Genomic DNA, 24,017 nt, shown 5'->3' with positions numbered 1-24,017 from the left:
TATATATATATATATATATATATATATATATATATATATATATATATATATATATATATATATATATAATTTTCTTTTGTTTTCGTTAGGTTAGGTTGAGTTATCATAGAATAGATCGAGATGAATCGAGTTAGGTTAGGTTAGGTTAGGTTAGGTTAGGTTAGGTTAGGGCACCACACTATACCCAACTATAGGCTGGGTATAGCGTGGTGAAACAAATAAAAGAATAGCTCTGATGTAAAGGCATACACACTCTTCTCAGGTTTTAGACCCTACTCCACCCCATCCCACCCTTGCCACCAATACTGATTATATACCTCCTCCATAGCCACTCTTGAGGCTTGTGTGTGTGTGTGTGTGTGTGTGTGTGTGTGTGTATGTGTGTGTGTGTGTGTGTGTGTGTGTGTGTGTGTGTGTTCTAATGGCCAGAGCCACTGTGATCTAACTATCCCGTCAAATGTCTAAACTAACTCTCCCGTCAAATGTCTAAACTAACTCTCCCGTCAAATGCCTAAACTAACTATCCCGTCAAATGTCTAAACTAACTATACCGTCAAATGTCTAAACTAACTATCCCGTCAAATGTCTAAACTAACTATACCGTCAAATGTTTAAACTAACTATCCCGTCCAATGTCTAAACTAACTATCCCGTCCAATGTCTAAACTAACTATCCCGTCAAATGTTTAAACTAACTATCCCGTCAAATGTTTAAACTAACTATCCCGTCCAATGTCTAAACTAACTATCCCGTCAAATGTCTAAACTAACTATCCCGTCAAAGGGTCTAAACTAACTCTCCCGTCAAATGTCTAAACTAACTATCCCGTCAAATGTCTAAACTAACTATCCCGTCAAATGTCTAAACTAACTATCCCGTCAAATGTCTAAACTAACTATCCCGTCAAAGGGTCTAAACTAACTCTCCCGTCAAATGTTTAAACTAACTATCCCGTCAAATGTCTAAACTAACTATCCCGTCAAATGTCTAAACTAATACAAGTTAAACACTTCCAAAACTTAAGGAAGAAAGGTTAGAGGTATCAAACAACGTCAATGTATCATAGTTAACTCTTAAATCTTTTTCCCAGCCGGGTTGGTTCAACCCAAAAGGTCCTCGTCATAAACATTTCGATCGCCATGCTATTTCCATTTCGTATGAAGACATGGTCCAATAGGAACCGCAATCTATAGCCCAAGAGATATCGCCGCCAAGATGAAACCTCTGCTTGACCCCGAAAGAAACTTCAATTTGCCAAGATGGTATCTCGAAATTACAGATCTGGGAGGAAGGAAAAAGTCTGAAGTACTTACAATGTCAAGCCGGAGACCGATCGTGCATAATATATGATAATCAGACACACTCATACAAAACATTTCTTTGGGCGATGCTAATGGTATTACTCTGGCGGTGTGTGGCCACTCCGGGTCGCTAACTGCTCAACCAGGGAGGGGTGGGTCTCCGTTGGGGGTGGGGCGTGGTTGCTGGTAGTGGGGCGTGGTTGCTGGTAGTGGGGCGTGGTTGCTGGTAGTGGGGCGTGGTTGTTGGTAGTGGGGTGTGGTTGTTGGTAGTGGGGCGTGGTTGCTGGTAGTGGGGCGTGGTTGTTGGTAGTGGGGCGTGGTTGTTGGTAGTGGGGTGTGGTTGTTGGTAGTGGGGCGTGGTTACTGGTAGTGGGGCGTGGTTGCTGGTAGTGGGGCGTGGTTGCTGGTAGTGGGGCGTGGTTGTTGGTAGTGGGGCGTGGTTGCTGGCGGTGGGGCATGGTTGTTGGTAGTGGGGCGTGATTCAGGACGATGAGACGTGGTTGCTAGTGTACTAAATTTGTCCTCCTTAAAAAATACCAGAGTAGAGGCCAGAGGTAATGGGATGACAGAAGGGGGGGGGTGTGGGGAGGTGGTGTGGGGGAGTGCGGAGGGGGTGAGGGGGAGTTGGGAGGGGGTGAGGGGGAGTGGGGAGGGGGTGAGGGGGTGAAGGGGAGTTGGGAGGGGGTGAGGGATGAGGGTGTAATGACAGGTCATGCACACACAACGGCCAACGTCAGGAGAGGACATAATGGTCAAGGAACGCCCTTCGGTTAACAACATGCTCCATCAAGCAACAAGGACGGCGTTCACCATGTGTGTACCTCACATATACGCTGGTCTCCAAGTCCCATGTCCAAAGGCCTTGGAAAAGTCGGGGGAGGAAGAGGGATGTGGCGATGATGAAGTTCGTCAAGAGGATTTGGATGGGGAAGGAAGAGGCTTGAGAGTTCGGTGGCCTGTCCACCCCCTGGTTTAGCATCAAGTATAGATCTTGGAGTGAAGTTGGTTGTTTAGTTCTTCTGTGGCAGGTGGTTTTTGGGGTGGCAGTTGGCCTTCATGCTGGTGTAGGCGAGGTGCTGAGTCTGGCTTGGAGGAGGCGTCTTCCCGTTTGAGGTAGTACACGTTTTGTCATTCTAGTGCTTGTGCTTCGATGGTCGGCAGTTATGGCCGAGGTTACGCTTCATTAATGCGTACGACAGCTGTAGCAGTTTGGTTCCTTCGGAGTCATCATCGTTGAATTCGTATTGTCCCTCGGGGATGTCTGGTACCGAAGGCCGGATCGTGGTACTCCTTTTTCAGGATGGAGAGGTCGAAGGAGTGCATGGCGCCGGCGTGGACGAACACTGGACGCTGGTATTTGGAAGAGTTCTTGTTGGCGACGATCTCGTCGTATTTGCGCGCCAGCTGATGTCTGGTGGTGGGGCTACCCCTGAACTCCCGCCAAATACACGAAGACGCCATATCTGGGACTTTTCCTCATCGTCGGTTTCGGCGAAGGTGATCTCAAGGTTCGCACTGTAGCCGAGCTCAATTGGTGGTACCAATGCTGTACCTGGAGATGTGGTCTGGGCTTGTAGCTCCTTCTGTTGCTTCTTAGTTTTTGATCGCGTGCTGATAGCGGGGGTTGAGGTTGCCACTGGGTGACGCTGGGCCAGGTCCGATGAAGTGAGGGGTTGCTGAGGTAGCTGGGGTTGTTAGTGCTGCTAACACTGGTGTCGGTGCCTTCACTAGAGAGGGGTTCAGTTGCTGAAATGATTATGTGCCTCTGTAACTCTTTCCACCGCCGTCCACGGGATGGGTATGGGGTGTTTTTGTTACTCCGTTAACACACGATTTACTGGTTAACAGATCTTTAACTATATCCGTGGAGGACAGAATATATTGTATATATGCTGGTTAGCACTGTATAAATGTATGGCCACATGTTATACACGTGTGTTATTTTCTAACACACGTCTGTGTTAGAAAATAATTTAAGAATAAATTTGTATTCAGAATATAATCACAAAAATCCTTACTTAAAAAAAAACACTATTTTGAAATCACACAACTTCTGCCTCTATATGCACCAAGAAATACAACTATATCGAAGTAACGTGGAAATCCCTCCCTGAAAGGCAGAAGTAAATTCATCAACACCAGGGGACCAAAACATGCCGAGTGTAGCAAGCAGACAATCTACCTACCCAGCCTAACTCAGCAGTGTAGCAGAGTGTAGCAAGCAGACTATCTACCTACCCAGCCTAACTCAGCAGTGTAGCAGAGTGTAGCAAGCAGACAATCTACCAACCCAGCCTAACTCAGCAGTGTAGCAGAGTGTAGCAAGCAGACAATCTACCTACCCAGCCTAACTCAGCAGTGTAGCAGAGTGTAGCAAGCAGACAATCTACCTACCCAGCCTAACTCACCAGTGTAGCAAGCAGACTATCTACCTACCCAGCCTAACTCAGCAGTGTAGCAGAGTGTAGCAAGCAGACTATCTACCTACTCAGCCTAACTCACCAGTGTAGCAGAGTGTAGCAAGCAGACAATCTACCTACCCAGCCTAACTCACCAGTGTAGCAGAGTGTAGCAAGCAGACAATCTACCTACCCAGCCTAACTCAGCAGTGTAGCAGAGTGTAGCAAGCAGACTATCTACCTACCCAGCCTAACTCACCAGTGTAGCAGAGTGTAGCAAGCAGACTATCTACCTACCCAGCCTAACTCAGCAGTGTAGCAGAGTGTAGCAAGCAGACTATCTACCTACCCAGCCTAACTCAGCAGTGTAGCAGAGTGTAGCAAGCAGACTATCTACCTACCCAGCCTAACTCAGCAGTGTAGCAGAGTGTAGCAAGCAGACTATCTACCTACCCAGCCTAACTCACCAGTGTAGCAGAGTGTAGCAAGCAGACTATCTACCTACTCAGCCTAACTCACCAGTGTAGCAGAGTGTAGCAAGCAGACAATCTACCTACCCAGCCTAACTCACCAGTGTAGCAGAGTGTAGCAAGCAGACTATCTACCTACTCAGCCTAACTCACCAGTGTAGCAGAGTGTAGCAAGCAGACAATCTACCTACCCAGCCTAACTCACCAGTGTGTGTAGCAGAGTGTAGCAAGCAGACTATCTACCTACCCAGGCTAACTCACCAGTGTGTGTAGCAGAGTGTAGCAAGCAGACTATCTACCTACCCAGCCTAACTCACCAGTGTGTGTAGCAGAGTGTAGCAAGCAGACTATCTACCTACCCAGGCTAACTCACCAGTGTGTGTAGCAGAGTGTAGCAAGCAGACAATCTACATACCCAGCCTAACTCACCAGTATGTGGCCGACCCACATGTCTATAGTAAACGTAGAGCTGAACATGTGTGGGCCGCGGTCTTGAACAGGGATATGCTCCACGGAAGCCCTAAGGCTGCCTCGTCTTGGTTGTTGTGACAGGGCATGGGAATGTTGGTCGCTTTGTTTTTTTTTCTGTCCGCGCCCCCTTGTCTTTCCCCTGTTGTGGTTTAGTCTGGTCTCCCCCCTTCTTCCCTGCATCCGGATCTTCACTGTCTGTGGGTTCGGGGGCGGGGCGGGGTTTCGATGGTGTTGAGACTCGGGCAGTCTCGGGGATTTCCCATTCCGAGGTGGCGACGGAGGCATTCGAGCCTGTTCCTCCAGCCGTGTTCTATGGGTCAGCCAGTGGGCTCCCTTCCTTAGTACTGTATTTATCTGGCTGCCCCAGCTTTTTCTTGTAAGGCTAGGGCATTGGGGGGACGGCTCGGACCCAGGTCCTGCCGTGGAGATTCTCAGGGGTTGGGGAGGGGCTGCCTTGGGGGGGCCCCGTTGGACCCCACCGGGGTTTTCTACCCTCTGAGCAGAGCTTGCAGTTACGGGAAGTGGGGGTTTTTTCCTTTCCCCCCTCTGCGTACGAGTTGTTGGGCATCGGCCCCTCCCCGGGTTCGGTTCCTTGTCCCTTCGGGTCCGTTGGTTCCGTCTTGTCGGTGGGTACTATTCTCCGTTCTCTCACCCTTCTTCTCTGGGACGGGACTTCTCTGTCATGTCGAGGTCGTGTTTCCCTCGTATCGGGGTTCTGCTTGACCTTTGGTCTCAGATGCGACTGTGCCTTTATGAGCCTTCATGATTTTGTGCTTGCTTCTGTAGGATCTCGAAGGTTCGGGAAGGTCTTCGATTCTTCCCATATTACTGGTAACGTCTGTCGTCTTCCGGTGAGGCTTACCTCCAGTCCTTTCTAGGACTCCAGTCCTCTTCTATGCTTCTTTTTGGTTTTCAGTACTGTCTCATTCTTTTGTTATTATATCTTCTCTCTATGCTCTGTCTCGGCACTGCTAATATGCTAATATTCCTTAAGTACTCCTAGTTGATGCCCTCCCCGTCGGGCGGGTTGTGCGGTTCGAACCTCATGCGTCCTGCGCATGCGCCATGGGAGTTTTTGTTTATGGGCGGTGTGTACAAGTGGTGGTGTTCTACGTCCTTTTTCTCTCGGGTGCTTCGCCTCTCTCGCTCCTCTTATCTCTCCAGTCCGAGCCCTGTAGATACTGGGGGTGTTCTGGATTACCAATATGGGGAGGACGCCTAGTTTTTCTCTGCATACGGGTGTGGGACCCCGCATTCGCCACTACCCTACTTTTCTCCTGCACATGCGGCTCTGGCCTTCTTCCTCTAGCGGTGCTCCTGGAATATTCTCAGCTAAGGTGTTGACACGTTAGTGGCTATGCTCTGCAGGTGAGTTTATGCGGTTGGGAGTCTCTTTAGCCAGGCGCTGGTTCATGGTTTTTGGATTCGTGCTGGGGATTGATTGTGGCGTTTTGTTTGGCCCATTGCATGCTTCTTCCTGTGGCCCTACTTGTTCGTCTGTGTTATTTATTACACGATGGGGCACGGCCCCGTTTTTCGTGGTCTTATCTTGGACACTCATTCCTTGACCGTCGTGCAGTGCCTGGCTGAGCCCTTCCATATGCATTGGATTCTCTGTGTGTAGTAGGTCGTGTCCCTTTCATTCCCGATTGCTGCTGTCTTCTTCGTTCCTCGTCTTCCTTCTACACTCTTGTCCCTAGCTGGTGCTTGGACTGTTTTTCTGATCTTTTTCTTGCATTTTCAGTTTTTTCTCATTCGCTCCTACATATTGTTGTGTGTTTTAGTATGTGCTTCTTGGCTCTACTAATGCTAGGTTGGGTTTTGTCCATGTTCAGTTTCCTGCTTTTGCACCGCCCCTGTGTTCGGTTTTGGTCCTGATCCAAACCCTGTGTTTGGTTTTGGTCCTTGTTTGACACTTCCAGGTTCTAGGTTGCCCTGTATGCAGGTGGATGCAGCTTCCGTTCTTCCCCTCCTGCCCCTGCAGTTTCTTTTCGTTGGGCCGGGAGGTGCTAGGTTTCAGGCCCTGGCTCCGGCCTTATTCTTTGTGTTCCCTTTCAGGCGGTGCGTTTTTCTTTTCGTGCTGTTCATGTACTGGTTTGTTCTCCTCATACCTCATACTTTACTCTGTTTTACTCTTTGTTCTGCCCTGCTAGGGCTGCGTTCGCCACTCCTGTGGGATGCGGTGTCCCTGCTTTTCGGTTTGCTTTTCAGCTCGCAGTGCTCGCTTCCTTGGCCTCGGCCTGGGACCTAGGTCTTCAATTTTCATCGCACTTTTGTCCTTGCTGTTTGAGGCGTCTGCTTTTCAGCGTTTTTCTGCTGGCGGCATCTAGTTGTCATCTGTTGTCGGACTTGTTGGTCCTTCAGGGGTCCCGGGAGGTTCCTCCCGGACAGGGCGTTTCTGCTCGCCCAGGTTGGTTCTTTCCCGACTTGCCGGGTTTGGGCTCCAGGTTTCCTGGCTTACCCTGCCAGTTGGCATTTTCCTGATCTCGAGGTGTCAATTCTCATGAGTCTTGCGTCGGAACCACAGTGACTCCGATCTCCTGACAAGCTTGGTAGCATTGGGAAGTTTTCTGTATGGCAGACGTTCCATCTGGTTCCTTGCTGACTTGGGTTTCCAGCTCTGGTTGCTCGGTGAACGCTCCCGAGGTTTTCCCACGGCTCCGCCTCTTCCTATGCTCGAGCGGTCCATGGCGGGGCTGGTTCGGTTCTGCCTCGAGTCTCTCACCATCTGTTGGTGTTCAGGTGACTTCGTTGATGGTGCCCCACCTGCGTGCTTCGTCTCGGCGGCAGTGTAGGGGTTTTTGGCGGTCCTTCCTTTTTCTTTTTCTCCCTTCGTAGGTTTGCTGCGTTTTGTTGGCATGGTCTTGTCCTTCTCTTGTGGATGTTCAAGGCCATCATCTTGCCACATTCTGTCGCCTTGTCTCGTGCGGCGCTGGCAGAGCTGCTCTGGTTTTGCTTCTGGATTGTTTTCCGAGGCTCTTTTCTTGTTGGCGTTGGCCCCTGGGGGTTGGGTTGGGGTGCTTCATGCTCTCCTCCGGCACCAAGGTTTTGGCTCTTTTGGTCCTCGTGATAGGTTTGGTCACTTGCTGCCGTCTCCTTCTTTTCTGGTGAAGACTAAAAAGGCTGCTTTCCGGAGGGGTCCTTGGGTTGTTGTTGTTTGGCTGGTCTGGCCGGGGGTGCATCATGTGTGTTGCGGCGCTTTGCCGTTCTTTGCGTGCCACGGCTGCTGTGACCGGGTTGTCATGCTTTGGGTTGTTGCGGTTTCCCTTCTTCCCTGTTCCAGGGTGCGGTTCTCTCAGGTCGTCCGCAGGGTGGTTCGGTCTAGCCAGCCTGCTGTCTATGTCTATCCCCGTGCCCACAACATTCGTAGGATGGCTATGCATTCCTTCGTTGATGTTCCTGGGCCTTGTCGGACCTGTGTGGCCTTGGGTTGGCAGTTGCAGTCTTTTGTCTCCACTTCGAGTTGGGGAGTGAGCGATTTCTGCCTCCAGGGTTAGGTCCTTCTTGTTTTCATCTTTGGGTAGGTAGCTCTGGGGAGCTAATTGGGAAGTTAGTTTTCCCACCAGAAAATCAGCGTTTAATTTAATGAAACGCCATTTTCTGTGTGAGACCCGGAGGCTCCCCAGCAATCCTCCCTTCCGACCCCCGGTCGACGTTTTCTCGCATGTTTTGATATCCAGCCTTAGAACTGGCATCTTGGGTTGCCAGCGCAAGGGGTCTGGGACTCCCCCTTCCCCCTCCCAGGGAGGAGGGAGCTGCGCAGATGGCGGCGAGGCGACGTAGTGACGTCATACTCATTAGCTCGTTTTTATTTTGGGAGTTCTGTCCACTAGTTCGGCTCCCAGTAGCAACTTCTTAACCAGAATAGGGGTTTGTTTTGGGATGCTTACCTTTCTGGGTGCCTGACCCGGTCAATGGAAGACATAGAATGCTTCCAACCACATGGGGGTTTCTATAGGCCATTGCTCCTCGTGCCTCTCTGAGGGAGCCAGGTTCTGGCTTGTGGTTCCCAGTAAGCCTAAGAACTCCATACACATGACTGATGCCAAAGTTTGACATTAGCAATATCAGCCTGGATAGCTCCGGGGAGCCTCCGGATCTCACCCGGAAAATGGCATTTCATTACATTCAATGCTGGTTTTATGTGCTATAGTTTCTGGCGAGACAAAGATCAAAGGAAATAATAATAAAGTGAAAAGAAGAAATGCTATAATAATAGGAGTGAATGAAAATTCAAGAAGGAAGGAGTATTTCTATTAATGAATAAAAACCAGCATCGAATGTAATGAAACGCCACTTTTCTGGGCGAGCCTCGGAGGCTCCCTAGAGCTATCGGGCTAATATGTGATATATTAGATTAGGGCAATAGTCAATGGAGTTCAGCCTACCGGAAACCAGGGTACCAGGGAGCTTCTGGGGCTCACCCAGAAAATGGTATTTTATTACATTAAGCACTGGTTTTCTGGGGGGAGCCCCTTCGGCTCCCTAAAGATACATAACCAAAGATAAAACGAGAGGGACTTACCAGTCGCCACTCGCCCCTTAACTCGAAGGAGAGACATCTGGCTGCAACCTGTGACCCAAAGCCACAAATGTACGCTCAGAACCAGGAATGATAACCAAATAATGGACAGCTAAGACCCTGTTCGACCTCCAAAACCCTCGCACCTGAATATCAGCCCAAGACATGTTGCCGAAGACGGCAGCCAAACCGGCAAACTTCCGAACTTCATGGGCACGAAGACAGACCACAGGCTGGCTAGACTTAACACTTTTGCACTCTTCTAACGCCCCTGGCGTCTGATTTTTTTCTCCTGAGTCCGAGTCGGTGACACCAGTGGCGTCCGATTATTAACACTTTCGCGCTCCGGCGAATGGAAAAAAACTTTCCCCTTGTGCGCGCAGCGTTTCGGGCAATCGAGCGGCAACATTTAAAAGTGTATACTCTTGTCACTGTCCTGACGTTAATTTTCGATGTACATACAGTATTTCATTTTTGTACCAATGTGTTCGCAATAGAATGTTCTAGAAGAACATAAATATAAAATATCACCAAAACATAAGTTAGATCAGCACCAAATAAAAAAACTACGTCGATCACTAGTCACGAGCGCCAGACAGCAACGAAATGTTTCTACTATCTTTAGGGTTGTCATCTCCACACTTGTCCTACAGGGTTAATTTTGGTATCACTGAAATCGCAATAAAATTCTCTACACGGACATATGCATATAAATATAGAATCAATGTTGCAGCCCACCCACAAGAGTGTGGGAAGTGGCCGAAGTGTTACCCGCGGCGGCATATCGTCGAAACCCGCATTAAAAAGTCTATATTCAATTCACTGTCCTGACATTATTTTTCGATGTACGTATTTCATTTTTGTACCAATGTGTTCGCAATAGAATGTTCTAGAAGACCATAAGTATAAAATGTCACATAAGGATGCGTTCGACCAGCAACAAATAAAAAAACTATGTTGATTATACTCGTCGTGTCAATAATACAATTGTTTTACCACAATGATTCACTGCCATGCCGTTCTCCCAAATAAGCTCTTCGGCTATTAGAGAAAACGTAAATTTCACGGCGAACATTTGTAAACTATCCCCAAGTAGATCGGATAGAAATTGGAATTTATACAAATATTTTTTCTCGAGACTCCAGCTGGAGTCACCCATGCGGACACAAGAGAAAACTTGGTGACGATGTCCGGCGCTACCGCTGGGCGAAAGTGTTAAAATATTTGTTAAAATGTTAAATTTTATCCGATCAATCTGGGAGTGATTTCAAAATGATTGCCTTTAAAGTGTGCATAATTTGATACCTAAATGAAAAATGTAACCCGAAAATTAATGTCAGAACACTGGAAAGATTATAAATACAATTTTGCGTCCAAAATTTAAAATATTTGTTAAAATTCCATTTATTGTGCTATTATTATGGGACTAGTTTTAAAATGCACACCTTTAGATTGTGAACAATTTGATACCAAAATGAAAGATGTAACACGAAAATTTATGTCAGAACACTGGAAAAATATAAATAATTTTGTGATGATGTGCATCAAAAATTTTAAATATTTGTTAAAATTCAATTTATTACTTTATTATTATGGGACTAGTTTTACAATACCCGCCTTTATATTGCGAACAATGCGATACCAAAACGAGTGACGTAGCACGAAATTTGATGTTATCAAACTGAACAAGTATACACATTAGGTTGCGGGTGTTCCAATTGGTGCTCGTTCACGGGTAACTTTAGGCTTTGCTAAGGAAAGTCACGCTGGGCTTTTGGACAATATATGCATATATATATCTACAGGAAATTTAATTGCAAACACAATGATACCAAAATGAATGACGTAGCACAAGAATTAAGGTGAGAAAACTGAAATGAGTATACACATTTTACTGATTTTGTGCGCTCACGGGTAACTTTTGCTGACTTTAGGCTTTGCTGTGGGGATTCATGCTAGGCTTTTGAACATTATATGCATATACACCTGTAGGGAATTCTATTACAAACACAATGATACCAAAACGAACAACGAGAATTAAGGTGAGAAAACTGAAACATGTATACACATTTTGGTGTCTCCACACGCTCGCCCGCACCGCCAGGAGTAGTTCGTGCATACAAACGGAGCATACACCCTAGGCAGAAGAGTGTTAATAACCCTGCAGACAACCTATGGAGACGCGAGTCCTGGAACAAAGAACGAGGGAAATCAGATTAACCCAAAGAGCATCCCCGGCCACAGAAGCCTAGGCGCACAGGTAATGGCAAAAGAGCCACAACGGGACACAACATGTGATGCACCTCTGGTCTGACCAACCAAGCATCAATGACCCAAGGACCCCTCTGGAAAGCAGCCGTCTTGTTCTTCACCAGAAAGAAGGAGAAGGCTGCAACCTAACAAACCGACTACCAGGACCGAAAGAGCAGAAACCCCTTGCACCAGAGGAGAGCATGAAGCTCACCAACCCGATACCCAGAGGCTAATGCCAACAGAAAGAGAGCCTTGAAAAAAACATCTTGAACCAAAGGGGCCACCACAAACTGAGGAGAAGAGAGAAAGGAGAGCACCCTGTCCAAGGACCAGGACGGCTCATGTGGCTCACAAGCAGGTCGCAGGTGAAACAAAGCACAAGAAAGCTTTACGAAATGGAGCGGAAGTGACATCCATCCCGAACGCAAGCTGAAGCATCTCCGCCAGTGCCGCACAATATGAGGCGACAGTATTTGGCATCAAATGACTGTCCTGAAAAAGCCAAGAAAGAAAGAAAGGACAAACCTTATCAGAAGTATCCACTTGATTTAACAGCCTCTTATTTACCGTATTGCCGGTTCCAACGAACAGTTTTGGAGCCTTAAATACCGGTTTGACAATCGATAAAACTGTAGGTCGGTATTGGGTATGTTTTGGCATTGGTGTGCCCTCACATAGTAAGCCGCCACTGCCCTCGATCGTCCAGAGTCGTAAATTAAATCTTAACTTTTTAAAATGATACAGTTTAATGAAGCTAATTATAAATTATTAATAATATAATATTTGGAAACAATTGTTATTAAGCAAAATTCTTTATTTTCTTATTAAATACCTTTTATATTATAAGCACTAGGTATTTTTTTCCCCACGGATATGAATGTATTGTGTCGGGCCATGTGTCCTCATTGTTTACTGTGGACTCGCGTGGCTAGCTTCAATTTTGAAGGACATTACTGTCTCAGAATATTAGCTAAAGATAATCAGATTCATACAAAAATTGATAAATTCATGATTTCAATGGGCCATGAAAAATCTTCGTTTACAAGCCATGCTGCACTCACTGGGAATTCAACAAGTAGTGCAGCATCTGCCAGCAACAAATGCTCTGCAAGTCATGCTGCACTTGCTTATGCTGAATTCCCATCAACAAGTCGTACAGTATCCACCAGCAATGAATGTCCTATAAGCCATGCTGAATTCCCGTCAACAAGTTGTGTAACATCCGCCGGCAACAAACGCCCTAGAAGCCATGCTGCTTCTGCCGATGCTGAATTCCCAACAAGTCATGCAGCATCTGCCAGCAACGAGTGCCCTATAAGCCATGCTGCATCCGCCGATGGTGAATTCCCATCATCAAGTCGTGCAGCATCCACCAGCAACGAATGCCCTACAAGCCATGCTGCATCCGCTGATGCTGAATTCCCATCTACAATTCGTGCAGCATCCATTGGCAACGACTGCTCTACAAGCCATGTTGCACCTGCTGATGCTGAATTCCCATCAACAAGTCTTGCAGCATCTCCCCCGCAATGAATGCCCTACAAGCCATGCTGCATCTGCCAATGCTGAATTCTCATAAACATGTTATATAAATTAAAAAAATTATAATCTTTATTTTTTAATACATTCATATCAGGGTCTACATTCAATACATGGTCTAATACATTCATATCAGCCCAGATAACTCCGCGGAGCTGAAGGGGCTCCTCCCAGAAAAATTGCTAAAAATATTTAATCCTTAATAATTGTGTATATACTGTATCTAAATGTTTTAAATTTCATTTCCTATTCTTTTACTGCCTCTATGATCATTTTTCTTTTTCTGTTTAGCATGAAAAACACTGAAATGGATGATGAGAAACAAATTATTTTACCTTTTTTCCTATACTTATGGGCATAATTCTGTCTCTTTGTAACTGAGTAGCATGAGTGTTGAGAAGAGTTGCTATTAAATAGTTGCAGCCCACCAACTTCGTAACTCTCCGGGAATAATTCTCATAATAGCTTCTCAGTCCTGTAGGGAAAAAAAAACCAGCGTTGAATGTAATGAAACGCCATTTTCTGGGTGAGCCCCGGAGGCTCCCTGGAGTTTATCGGGCTAATGTATGTTATATTAGACCGGGACATTAGCTATGGAGTTCAGACCTACCAGGGACCAGTGCCAGAACCTGGCCCCTTCAGAGAGGTTTCAGGGAGCAATGGCCCTGGAAAACCCCTTGTGGTTGGGGTTTTCCTTATCTGCCATCGACCGGGGTTATGCACCCAGAAAGGTAGGCATAACAAAACAAACCCCACATGGTAAAAAGCTAAAACAAAAACCGAACAGAGAGGTAGAAACTCCCTACAATCACAAGGAAACAAGCAAACAAGCAAACATCACACTTTACTGCCGCGCCGATCGTCCGCGCAGCCCTCCCCACCCCGGGAGGGGGAGGGGGGAGCCCCGGACCTACCGCGCCGGCTGCCAAGCTTCAGTTTGGAAGCTAAGCTTCAACCAACGCGAAAAAACCGCCGACCAGTGGGAGGGAGGGTTGCCAGGGAGCCTCCAGGGCTCACCCAGAAAATGGCGTTTCATTACATTCAACGCTGGTTTTCTGTGGGGAGCCCCTACGGCTCCCTGGAGCTTCATGCCCAAAAGAGAAGGAAAAGAAAGGGCTAACCCGGGAGGCGGCCGCCACAAACTCCGCAACGCAAAGCCAAGACAACCGGTTGCAAACCTGCGACCCAAGGCAACAAGAACGCCCAGGAGCAGACGCGCATAAGGATGGGCGGCCAAGAACCTGTGCGACCCACAAATCCCTGCACCCGAAATGAGCCCTAGACGTCGCCAACACAGCAGCAAAAGCTGCAAACGTCTGAACAGCACGGGTGCAAAGACAGACCGCAGGCTGGAAGAATGAAAACTCTGCGGACGACCTGGGAGACCCGAGCCCTGAAAACAGGGAACGAAGGAACCGGATCAACCACAGCGCATCCCCAGACACGGTACGCCGGCAACTGCAAAAAGCACAACCGGACAACACAGGACGCACCCCCCGGCCAAACCAATCAAGTACCAATACCCCAAGAACCCCTCTGGAAAGCAGCCGTCTTGACCATCGCCAGGACAGAGAAAGGCTGCACACGTATAAGCTACCACCAGTACCAAAGAGCAGGAAACTGAACCGAAGGGGCTACCACAAACTGAGGGGAAGATAAGAAGGCACCCTGAACAAGGACCAGGATGGCTCAGGCGACGCATGAGCAGGCCGGAGGGGAAACAAAACACGAGAAAACGTATGAAACGTCATACTGTCACCAAGTCGAAGTTCGCAGGTGGGACACCGTCAACAAAGCCACCTGAACACCATAGAGATGGCGATACCCGCGTCAAAATACCAGACGCGAAGAGCCAAGGAGAAGGTCGAACCAGTCACGGACAGGACCGATTCGGTCTGCTGAAAGAGGCGGAGCCTCAGGAAAAACGCCCCGGGTTCGGACACCTATCAAGCAGCGTCTGAAAAGAAGGCCGGGCCAGCCACCACGGAACCATAAGGACTGCTCTTGTGGGAAAGTGCTGCAACCGAGCCAGAATCCGAAGCAACAGCTGGACCGGGAGAAGAGTAACAGGTACCCCCCACCTCGACCAGTTCTGCCGAAAGCATCCACCGTGAAGTCCTCGCAGGTGGGCAAGGGCGCCACAAAATGGGCGACGCCTAGACCACGCTGACCCGAAGACGTCCATGGCCAGGGAGTCCATACGCCCGACAGAGCCAACAAAACGAATCGGCGACGACTGGCCAACCCACGAAGAGGAATGAACCGAGACAGCTGTCCGCCAAGACGCAGGACACACCCCGGACATGAACCTCACGGTTAGCCAAACCCCTGCGGTTCCGGCAAGAACCACCAGAGAACAGTCCGAACAGAGCTGAATGGTAGACCCAAACCCTCCGAAGCGCAAACCAGACAGCCACGAACACCCGAACCGTGCTGTGAGCCCGACGGACAGACAGACTCCATCAACCTCGGCCGACCTGGTGAGCACTGGTCACAAAGCCCCAGCCAAGAGACGACCCGTCCGTGAACACATCGAGCGAAGGCTCGGGGAGGTGCCAAGGCACGGAACCCTGAAAACCCCAAAGAGGAAGCTGGTGACGCAGCACCAACACAAGATCCCTGGAGGAACCCAATGAATGCAAGAGGCGGAAGGGAAGTCTTTGAAGGAACCAACAGACGCCGTAGCCAAACCTGACTCCGCGGGCAGACAAGCACGCCGAAGTGCAGACTCCCGCACAACCGCTCAAGCAACCGCAGAGAAACCCGGGACCCCCTCCTGTACAGTCGAAGGCGGGACCACAGCCGCAGTAACACTTCTGGAGGGAAAGACAATGAGTGGCCCAAGAGTCCTAAACAAGGCCCAGGTCTGAACCCGGGACGGAAACATGGAAAAACCTCCAGATCACCAGGAAACCAAACCCGGCGATTTGGGAGGAACCATCCCCTGGCGAGCAGACAAGTGGACTGACTGGAAGCCCACACCAGCCAGTTGTCGAGGTAGGCCAGACACCGAATCTCAGACTCAGACAGGGCACTAAGATCCAGTAAAGATGCAAAAAGTATACGAAGTGCCCATTACAAAATAGGGAAGGCAATAAAAACAGCAAACCTGAAGCCCCACCACCAACTGTGCCAGTCCCAGAAAACCGGAGAGGAACGTGCCAAGAAGTGACCTGGAGGTCCAGGGCCACCATCCAGGCACCCGGCCCCAACAGAATCCGAACACGAGACAACAGTCCTCCGAGGAGGGCATAGGATCCAGGGCGCATACTGAAGAAGTCCAGAAGAACTGCAAACGGGAAAAGCTCATGACTGCAAAGAGCAGATGTGAACCCCAGAAGGATGGGGCGGATCAACCACGCCCCACGCACCCACGAAGAAGAAATGACGAAGCGCAGGGGAAGAAGCCCACCCCGCCAGCTCAGAACCCCCCCAAGGGGGAGAAGCTGTCCTCCAACGCCAGCAGAGGCCGGAAGACAACCCAAAACGCCCACCAACAGCAGGACCATGCGAAAGGCAACAGAGCAAGCTGCTCCCCCAGCGCCCAGTCAACAGAGAAGGGAACAGAACCCCTTCCGAAAGAAAAAGTACACTACCTAATTCATGATGAGAGACTACGGGAATTAAACCACACTTCGCTGGAAGACGAAGAGTGAGGGGGGACCTAATCACCACATTCAAGATTCCCAAGGGAATCGACAGGGTTGATAAGGACAGGTTATGTAACACAAGGGGCACACGCACTAGGGGACACAGGTGGAAACTGAGTGCCCAAAAGAGCCACAGAGATAATAGAAAGATTTTTTTTTTTTTTTTTTGTGTCAGAATGGTAATTGGAAAGCACTAGGAAGTAATGTGGTGACTCCACACACAAGTAACGAGGCTGACCCCCATACAGTGTCACATGTAGACATGATAGAGCCCAATAGGCACAGGAACCAGTACACCTGAAAAAGGTGACACCCCTAGGGTCAACACTTGCAGCAGATGAGCTCCAGCATATTTCAACAATCATAAGTATTGTAGTACAGGTTGATGGTAGTGAGTGGTGTCCCAGAGAACATAAAGGTATAGTGCTCTTGAAAAATAGGTGAGATAACAGGAAAGTGCTAAGGGAAGTGAAAAATCGGATGAGAAAAAGTTGCCCTAGTGTTTACAGTGCAAAGAAGAACATTCAAGATGGCCACTGGCAAGGGGAAAAACAAGACATAGCTTGATTTTGAGGGATTCAATGAAGAAAGCATTGATATTAGTAGTCTACATAACAAGTTGGTAAATTTAGATACTATAGTGAACTCTCATGTAGAAATAATTAGTAAATTGAGAGAAAGTAATGACCATTTGAATAGCAAAGTTTTGTGTCTTGAGGGTTTAGTGAAAGACTTGCGCAAGGATAAGAATCAATTGGAAACAAATTGCAAAGCCATGGAAGAAGAAAATAAACTCTTAAAAATAGCTTTGGAAGAAGTTAAAGGAAATTTAAACATAAATGACTACAATAGGTTAGGTAAGGAATTTCAACAGGAGAAACAGCTTTTGTCAGCACAGATGGAGGAAGTTACACAGGGAATAGAACAGTGCAAGAAAGATATGCAACTCACTTATGCACAAGTGGCCAAGGAGAAGGAAAAAATAGAAGAAGCAGTAAAGGAAGTCAAACACTGCAGCAACCAAGATAAAACAAACATTAGGCTAGAAGTGAGGAAAGAATTGGCATCTAACCCGAAGTTGGTGCAAAACACAGTTGATCGGAGTAAGTCCCTGATCATTTTTGGCTGCAAAGAAAAGGCGATAACATCTAGGTCAGAAAGAGCTGTAGAAGAAGCTAAAGTAGTAGATAAAATTGTTGGCCTCGTAGAAGGTCTTACAACCATAGAGAATGTGTGCGACTACAGGAGAATAGGCAGGTACGTAAAAGGGAAAGATCGACCTTTGAGGATCACCCTAAACGGTGCCAAACAGATGGAAGAAGTACTAAGGAATGCTAGAAAATTGCAAAGTGATGAGGATGGGAAAGGGTGGTCGTTAAGACGAGATCTTTCAAAAGAAGATAGAGAGAAGCTGAAACTGAACCTCGCCGAGGCAAAACATTTAAATGAGAGCAGGAATGAAGAAGAAATAAATTCTTTTTTCTACAAAGTGATAGGGGTAGGCAGACCAGTAAAGTGGTACATAAAGGCAAGCCAACAAAATCAATAGAGAGAGGGGGAGTGAAGAATAAGGAGAGGGGGGAACAAGTTCCTCAAGATTGCATACACCAACATAGATGGAGTGAGATCGAAGATACTGGAGTTAAGTGATATAATACAGCTGCAGACACCAGACATTGTTGCACTCACGGAGACAAAACTTGAAGATGTAATTTTAAATGAGATCATATTCCCAAGGGGCTACTCAATTTGGAGACGGGACAGAAAAATTAGGAAAGGCGGTGGCGTTGCTGTGCTGGTAAAAGAACACCTAAAGGTGAACGAAATAGTGACTGCCAATCCACAAGAAGTTGACATAATAGCACTAGAGATCTGCCATGAGGATGATAAACTAATGATAATAAATGCATATAGTCCACCGCCAAGCAGCACATGGTCAAAGGAGGAGCTAGATAGTAAACGTGAAGGTCTTATAACAATAATGAGAGAGATTATAGCGAGAGCGGATAACGATAGATCACGACTGTTGATAGTCGGTGACTTCAACTTGAAATTCATAGACTGGGAAGCATATGAAGCTAAAACAGAAGGTTTTTGGACCTGTAAATTTGTAGACCTCATCCTGGAAACATTCTTGTATCAACATGTTAAACTAGATTTATTCCTCCAAGGAGTGCCGGACCAACCGGGCTGTGGTGGGTATGTGGGCCTGCGGGCCGCTCCAAGCAACAGCCTGGTGGACCAAACTCTCACAAGTCGAGCCTGGCCTCGGGCCGGGCTTGGGGAGTAGAAGAACTCCCAGAACCCCATCAACCAGGTATCAACCAGGTAAGCTACGAGGATGAGGGAAGGGGACGTTCCCTCCTTGCTAGATTTGATATTTACCAGGAAGGAGGAAGAGATATTTGACATTCAGTACCTTCCTTCCTTGGGTAAAAGTGACCATGTCTTTTTGGGAATAAAGTATGCAATGTGTTATAAGCTGGAAGAAAATAAGGAGGTTGAAGCAGTTGAAAAACCAGACTTCAGGAGAGGACATTATGGTGACCTTAGAAATTTTTTTAGTGAGTATAATTGGACAGACTTGATGCTAGGCAAGGAAGTGAATGAGATGTATGTCAAGTTTTGTGAAATATATGATAAAGGCACAAAAAAATTTATACCAAAACAGAGAAGCAGAACTAGGAAACAGGATTAGTTCAACAGAAAGTGCGAGAGGGCCAGAGACGAAAAGACACAAAAATGGAATCAATACAGGAAGTGGCCGAACCCCCAAACATACCAGCGATACAAAGATGCGAGAAACAACTACACGGCAGTAAGGAGAGAGGCAGAAAGAAATTTTGAAAAAGGGATTGCAGACAAATGTAAAACAGAACCAGGTCTATTCTATAAATTCATAAACAACAAATTGCAGGTAAAGGATAATATTCAGAGGTTGAAAATGGGAAATAGATTCACGGAAGATGAAAAGGAAATGTGTGAAATACTAAACGAAAAGTTCCAAAGTGTGTTTGTACAAAATGAAATCTTTAGGGAACCAGATACAATAAGAATTCCAGAGAACAACATAGAGCACATAGAGGTGTCTAGAGACGAAGCGGAAAAAATGCTCAAGGAGCTAAGTAAGAACAAAGCAGTTGGTCCAGATGGAGTTTCACCATGGGTTCTGAGAGAATGTGCACCTGAGCTCAGCATTCCACTTCGACTGATTTTTCAGGCATCCCTGTGTACAGGAGCTGTAGCTGATGTGTGGGAAAAGGCTAACATAGTTCCAATCTACAAAAGTGGAAACAGGGAAGACCCCCTTAATTATAGACCTGTATCATTGACAAGTGTAATAGTCAAAATATTGGAAAAAATAATTAAAACTAAATGGGTAGAACACTTGGAGGAAAATGCTATAATATCAGACAGACAGTATGGTTTTCGATCTGGAAGATCCTGTGTAACGAACTTGCTCAGTTTTTATGATCGAGCCACAGAGATTTTACAGGAAAGAGATGGTTGGGTTGACTGCATCTATCTGGACCTAAAAAAGGATTTCGACAGAGTTCCCCATAAGAGGTTGTTCTGGAAACTGGAACATATTGGAGGAGTGACAGGTAAGCTACTAACATGGATGAAAAATTTCCTAACTGACAGAAAAATGAGGGCCATAATCAGAGGCAAGGTATCGGATTGAAGGAATGTCATGAGTGGAGTACTTCAGGGTTCAGTTCTTGCACCGGTAATGTTCATTGTCTACATAAACGATCTACCAGTGGGAATACACAATTACATGAACATGTTTGCTGATGATGCTAAGATAATAGGGAAGATAAGAAACCTAGATGATTGTCATGCCCTTCAAGAAGACCTGGACAAAATAAGTATATGGAGCAACACTTGGCAAATGGAATTTAATGTGAATAAATGCCATGTTATGGAATGTGGAATTGGAGAACATAGACCCCACACAACATATAAATTATGTGAGAAATCTTTAAAGAATTCTGATAAAGAAAAGGATCTAGGGGTGGTTTTAGATAGAAAAATGTCACCTGAGGACCACATTAAGAACATTGTGCGAGGAGCCTATGCTACACTTTCTAACCTTAGAATTGCTTTTAAATACATGGATGGAGAAATACTAAAGAAATTGTTCACAACTTTTATTAGACCAAAGCTGGAATATGCAGCGGATGTATGGTGCCCATATCTTAAGAAGCACATCAACAAACTGGAAAAGGTGCAACGACATGCCACTAAGTGGCTCCCAGAACTGAAGGACAAGAGCTACGAGGAGAGATTAGAGGCATTAAATATGCAAAAACTAGAAGATAGAAGAAAAAGAGGCGATATGATCACTACGTTCAAAACAGTAACAGGAATAGATAAAATTGATAGGGAAGAATTCCTGAGACTCGGAACTTCAAGAACAAGAGGTCATAGATTTAAACTAACGAAACAAAGCTGCAGGAGAAATATACGAAAATTCACTTTTGTAAACAGAGTGGTAGACGGTTGGAACAAGTTAAGTGAGAAGGTGGTGGAGGCCAAAACTGTCAGTAATTTCAAAGCATTATATGACAAAGAGTGCTGGGGAGACGGGACACCACGAGCGTAGCTCTCATCCTGTAACTACACTTAGGTAATTACACTTAGGTAATTACCTGTTGATAGACGGACCAAAGAGCCAGAGCTCAACCCCCGCAAGCACAACTAGGTGAGGACATATATTGTAAAAATACAAGTCGCCAACTAGTGGGCAGAGAGCACCACGCCGGCCAGGCAAAGAAGGCACAAAACTGCATCAAAAGGCCCACCTCGACAGCAAAACTGCAAAGTCCCAGCATGACCACAACATGTGCCAAGACCCAAAAAGATCAGTCTGCAAGCCAGGAAGACCCCCGGAACCCCAGAAGGCAGAACCGGGTCACACGAGGAAACAAAGTCCCCTGAACCCACAAAAGGGGGCCCCAGAGGAAGAAACCTCCAGAACGAAACCAAGGAACCCAAAGGAACCCAGAATCGAACCAGGGGGAGCCCAAACCACCACATTTTGCCGGCGGAAAACACCACTGAAAGGCAAAGCACAGCCCCCAGCAGAACCCCCTGGGAAAACGGTCCCAACAGACCGAAAACCGAGGGACAAGGTGTGGGAGCAAGCATACCAGCCAGGGGCACTGAGCCTAAACCCAAAGGCTCAGACCCAAAACAGAAAATTTGGAAAAACCCGGTGTAAAATCAACACCCAAACGTCCCCAGGGTTACAGGCAATAAAACACCAGAAAAGCAAAGAAACGACAACAGGAGAACAAAAACCCTGAAATAAAAAAAATGAAAACTCACCCGAGACGCTCGCTCGCACACCCAGTCGCATGTAAACAAACCGCAACGCCGCCCTGGTGGCCACGCTGGGAAACCGGCAGACGAAATGGCCGCCAGCAGGGGCTGTGACTGACGCCAAATACACAAAAACACGCCAGCAAATGTGGGAAGCTAGCAGACTGGATGGGCGAAAAACGCCGCCCAACAGCAGAAAAACCCCGGCAGGGGCAAAACCGCCCCAGAACTGCTAGCAGGCATCCCCCACAGCCCCGGGAACCAACAACAGAGGCCCCAGGGCAGAGCCGTCCTCCAAGCCCTCCGCCCCTTAAAGAAAAGAAAGAGTCCATGGGAAAGGCAACAAGAAAGGGCCACTGGTAAGACTCGGAAGCCTTGGCAGGAGGCACAGGCTCAAACCTCCGTCCCCAACCTGAACGGGGCAGCCCCCGAAAACCGCCCGAGTCTCTGCCGCAACTAAACCCCGCCCCGACCCCGAAACCCGCAGACGGTCCGGAGCCGGGAACATGGAGTGAAAGGGGCGAACAGCACCTAACCAAACGGGGCAGCCACACGGCATTCGAGTGGGAAACCAGCCTTGCATGTTGCAGCAACCTCACCAAACTTGCAACACGGATGCCGCCTGTACTCTGAACAGTAATAACATCAGAAGAATACTGGAGAACAAGCAGAGAATCACTCGCAAGACTCCGGGTCAAGGTGTCAGTGACCCAACAGGCAGCGTGACGGAGGTAAAAATGGCGACTGTCACCCGGAGACAAGGGAACAGCAACCAACGATCCCGTACAAGACGGGTTGGAACCTGGAAGACACAGTCAATGGTCCCCCAAGCCCAGACAGGGCTTTCCAGGGCCCGTAGGGTAACAACTACGGGAAGCCCGGGTAAGGTGTTGCTAACCGGTTAAGAAACCCAAACATAACAAGAGGGTAGATTATAGCACTGAAAACCCCTGAGACGTGTACAATCATGGGGGCCTAGCAGAGGGCCGCCAAACACTAGGCTGGATGTCAAAAATGCGAAAAAACGCCGATCGGAGGGAGGGAGGGATGTCGGGGAGCCTCCGGGACTCACCCAGAAAATGGCGTTTCATTACATTCAACATTGGTTTTCTGGGGGAGCCCCGTCGGCTTCCCGGAGCTAACTACCCACAGACAGAAAAAGAGGGACTTACCCGAGAGGCGGTCGTCGCTCACTCCTCAACTCAAAGCTGAGACAACTGGCTGCAACCGCTGACCCAAAGCAACACAGGCCTGACGGGGCCCAGGGACATTCACAAGGTAACGAGCAGCCAGGACCCTGTTCGACTGCCAAAATCCCAGCGCCCGAATATCAGACCAAGACATATTCCCAAAGACGGCAGCAAGAGCCGCGAACTTACGAACGTCATGGGCACAGGGATAGACCACAGGCTGGCTGGACTTAATGACCCTGCGGACGACCTGGGAGACCCGAACCCGCGAATCGGGAAGAAGGGAAACCGGATCAACCCACAGCGCGTCCCCGGACACAGAAGCCGTGGCGCGCAAATAACGGCGAAGCACCGCAACCGGACACAAAACATGATGCACCCCCGGCCTGACCAACCAAGCATCAACCACCCATGGACCCCTCCGGAACGCAGCAGTCTCATTCTTCGCCAGAAAAGAAGGAGACGGCTGCAAGCGAACAAAACAATCACTACGACCAAAAGAGCAGAAACCCCTGCGTCGGAGGAGAGCATGAAGCTCCCCTACCCGACCCCCAGAGGCCAAAGTCAACAAGAAAAGTGCCTTGGAAAAACAATCCTGGACCAAAGGGGCCACAATGAAACGAGGAGACGAAAGGAAAGCAAGCACTCTGTCCAAAGACCAGGATGGCTTAGGCGGTGCATGAGGAGGCCGGAGGTGAAACAATGCACGAGACAGCTTGCGAAACGGCGCAGATGCAACATCGATACCGAAGGCAAGCTGAAGCGGCTCCGCCAGTGCCGCACGATACGAGGCAACAGTGTTAGGCATGAGATGACGGTCCTGAAACAACCACGAGAGGAAGGACAAGACCACCCGAACAGACAAGGAACTAACACGACGAAGACGCAAAAAG

At 47.8% G+C, this 24,017-nt stretch overlaps 3 protein-coding genes across 3 annotated transcripts in view; 1 reads left to right on the top strand and 2 right to left on the bottom strand.

Annotated features, from left to right (window-relative positions):
• Positions 1–1,400: 1,400 nt before the first annotated feature.
• Positions 1,401–1,760, bottom strand: LOC138370866 (swi5-dependent recombination DNA repair protein 1 homolog). The gene has a single exon (XM_069335477.1). The coding sequence runs from the start codon at positions 1,758–1,760 to the stop codon at positions 1,401–1,403; it is 360 nt and encodes a 119-aa protein (XP_069191578.1).
• Positions 1,761–12,311: 10,551 nt separating this feature from the next.
• On the top strand, positions 12,312–12,950 carry LOC138370858 (uncharacterized). The gene has a single exon (XM_069335468.1). The coding sequence runs from the start codon at positions 12,312–12,314 to the stop codon at positions 12,948–12,950; it is 639 nt and encodes a 212-aa protein (XP_069191569.1).
• Positions 12,951–13,228: 278 nt separating this feature from the next.
• Positions 13,229–24,017, bottom strand: part of LOC138369763 (coiled-coil domain-containing protein 22-like) — a 121,999-nt gene continuing 111,210 nt past the window's right edge. Inside the window, exon 5 of the mRNA XM_069333253.1 lies at positions 13,229–13,431. Within this exon, the coding sequence (XP_069189354.1) occupies positions 13,283–13,431 (149 nt within the window). The 3' untranslated portion in view covers positions 13,229–13,282. The remainder of the gene's footprint in view (positions 13,432–24,017) is intronic.

Source organism: Procambarus clarkii, chromosome 4, assembly GCF_040958095.1.
Source record: "Procambarus clarkii isolate CNS0578487 chromosome 4, FALCON_Pclarkii_2.0, whole genome shotgun sequence".
Classification (NCBI taxonomy): domain Eukaryota; kingdom Metazoa; phylum Arthropoda; class Malacostraca; order Decapoda; family Cambaridae; genus Procambarus; species Procambarus clarkii.
This window is presented reverse-complemented; position numbering and strand designations above follow the sequence as displayed.

Bases quoted from the DNA above. Each gene is read 5' to 3' on its own strand.
- LOC138370866 (XM_069335477.1), bottom strand. From the start codon at position 1,760: ATGCCCCACCGCCAGCAACCACGCCCCACTACCAACAACCACGCCCCA.
- LOC138370858 (XM_069335468.1), top strand. From the start codon at position 12,312: ATGTGTCCTCATTGTTTACTGTGGACTCGCGTGGCTAGCTTCAATTTT.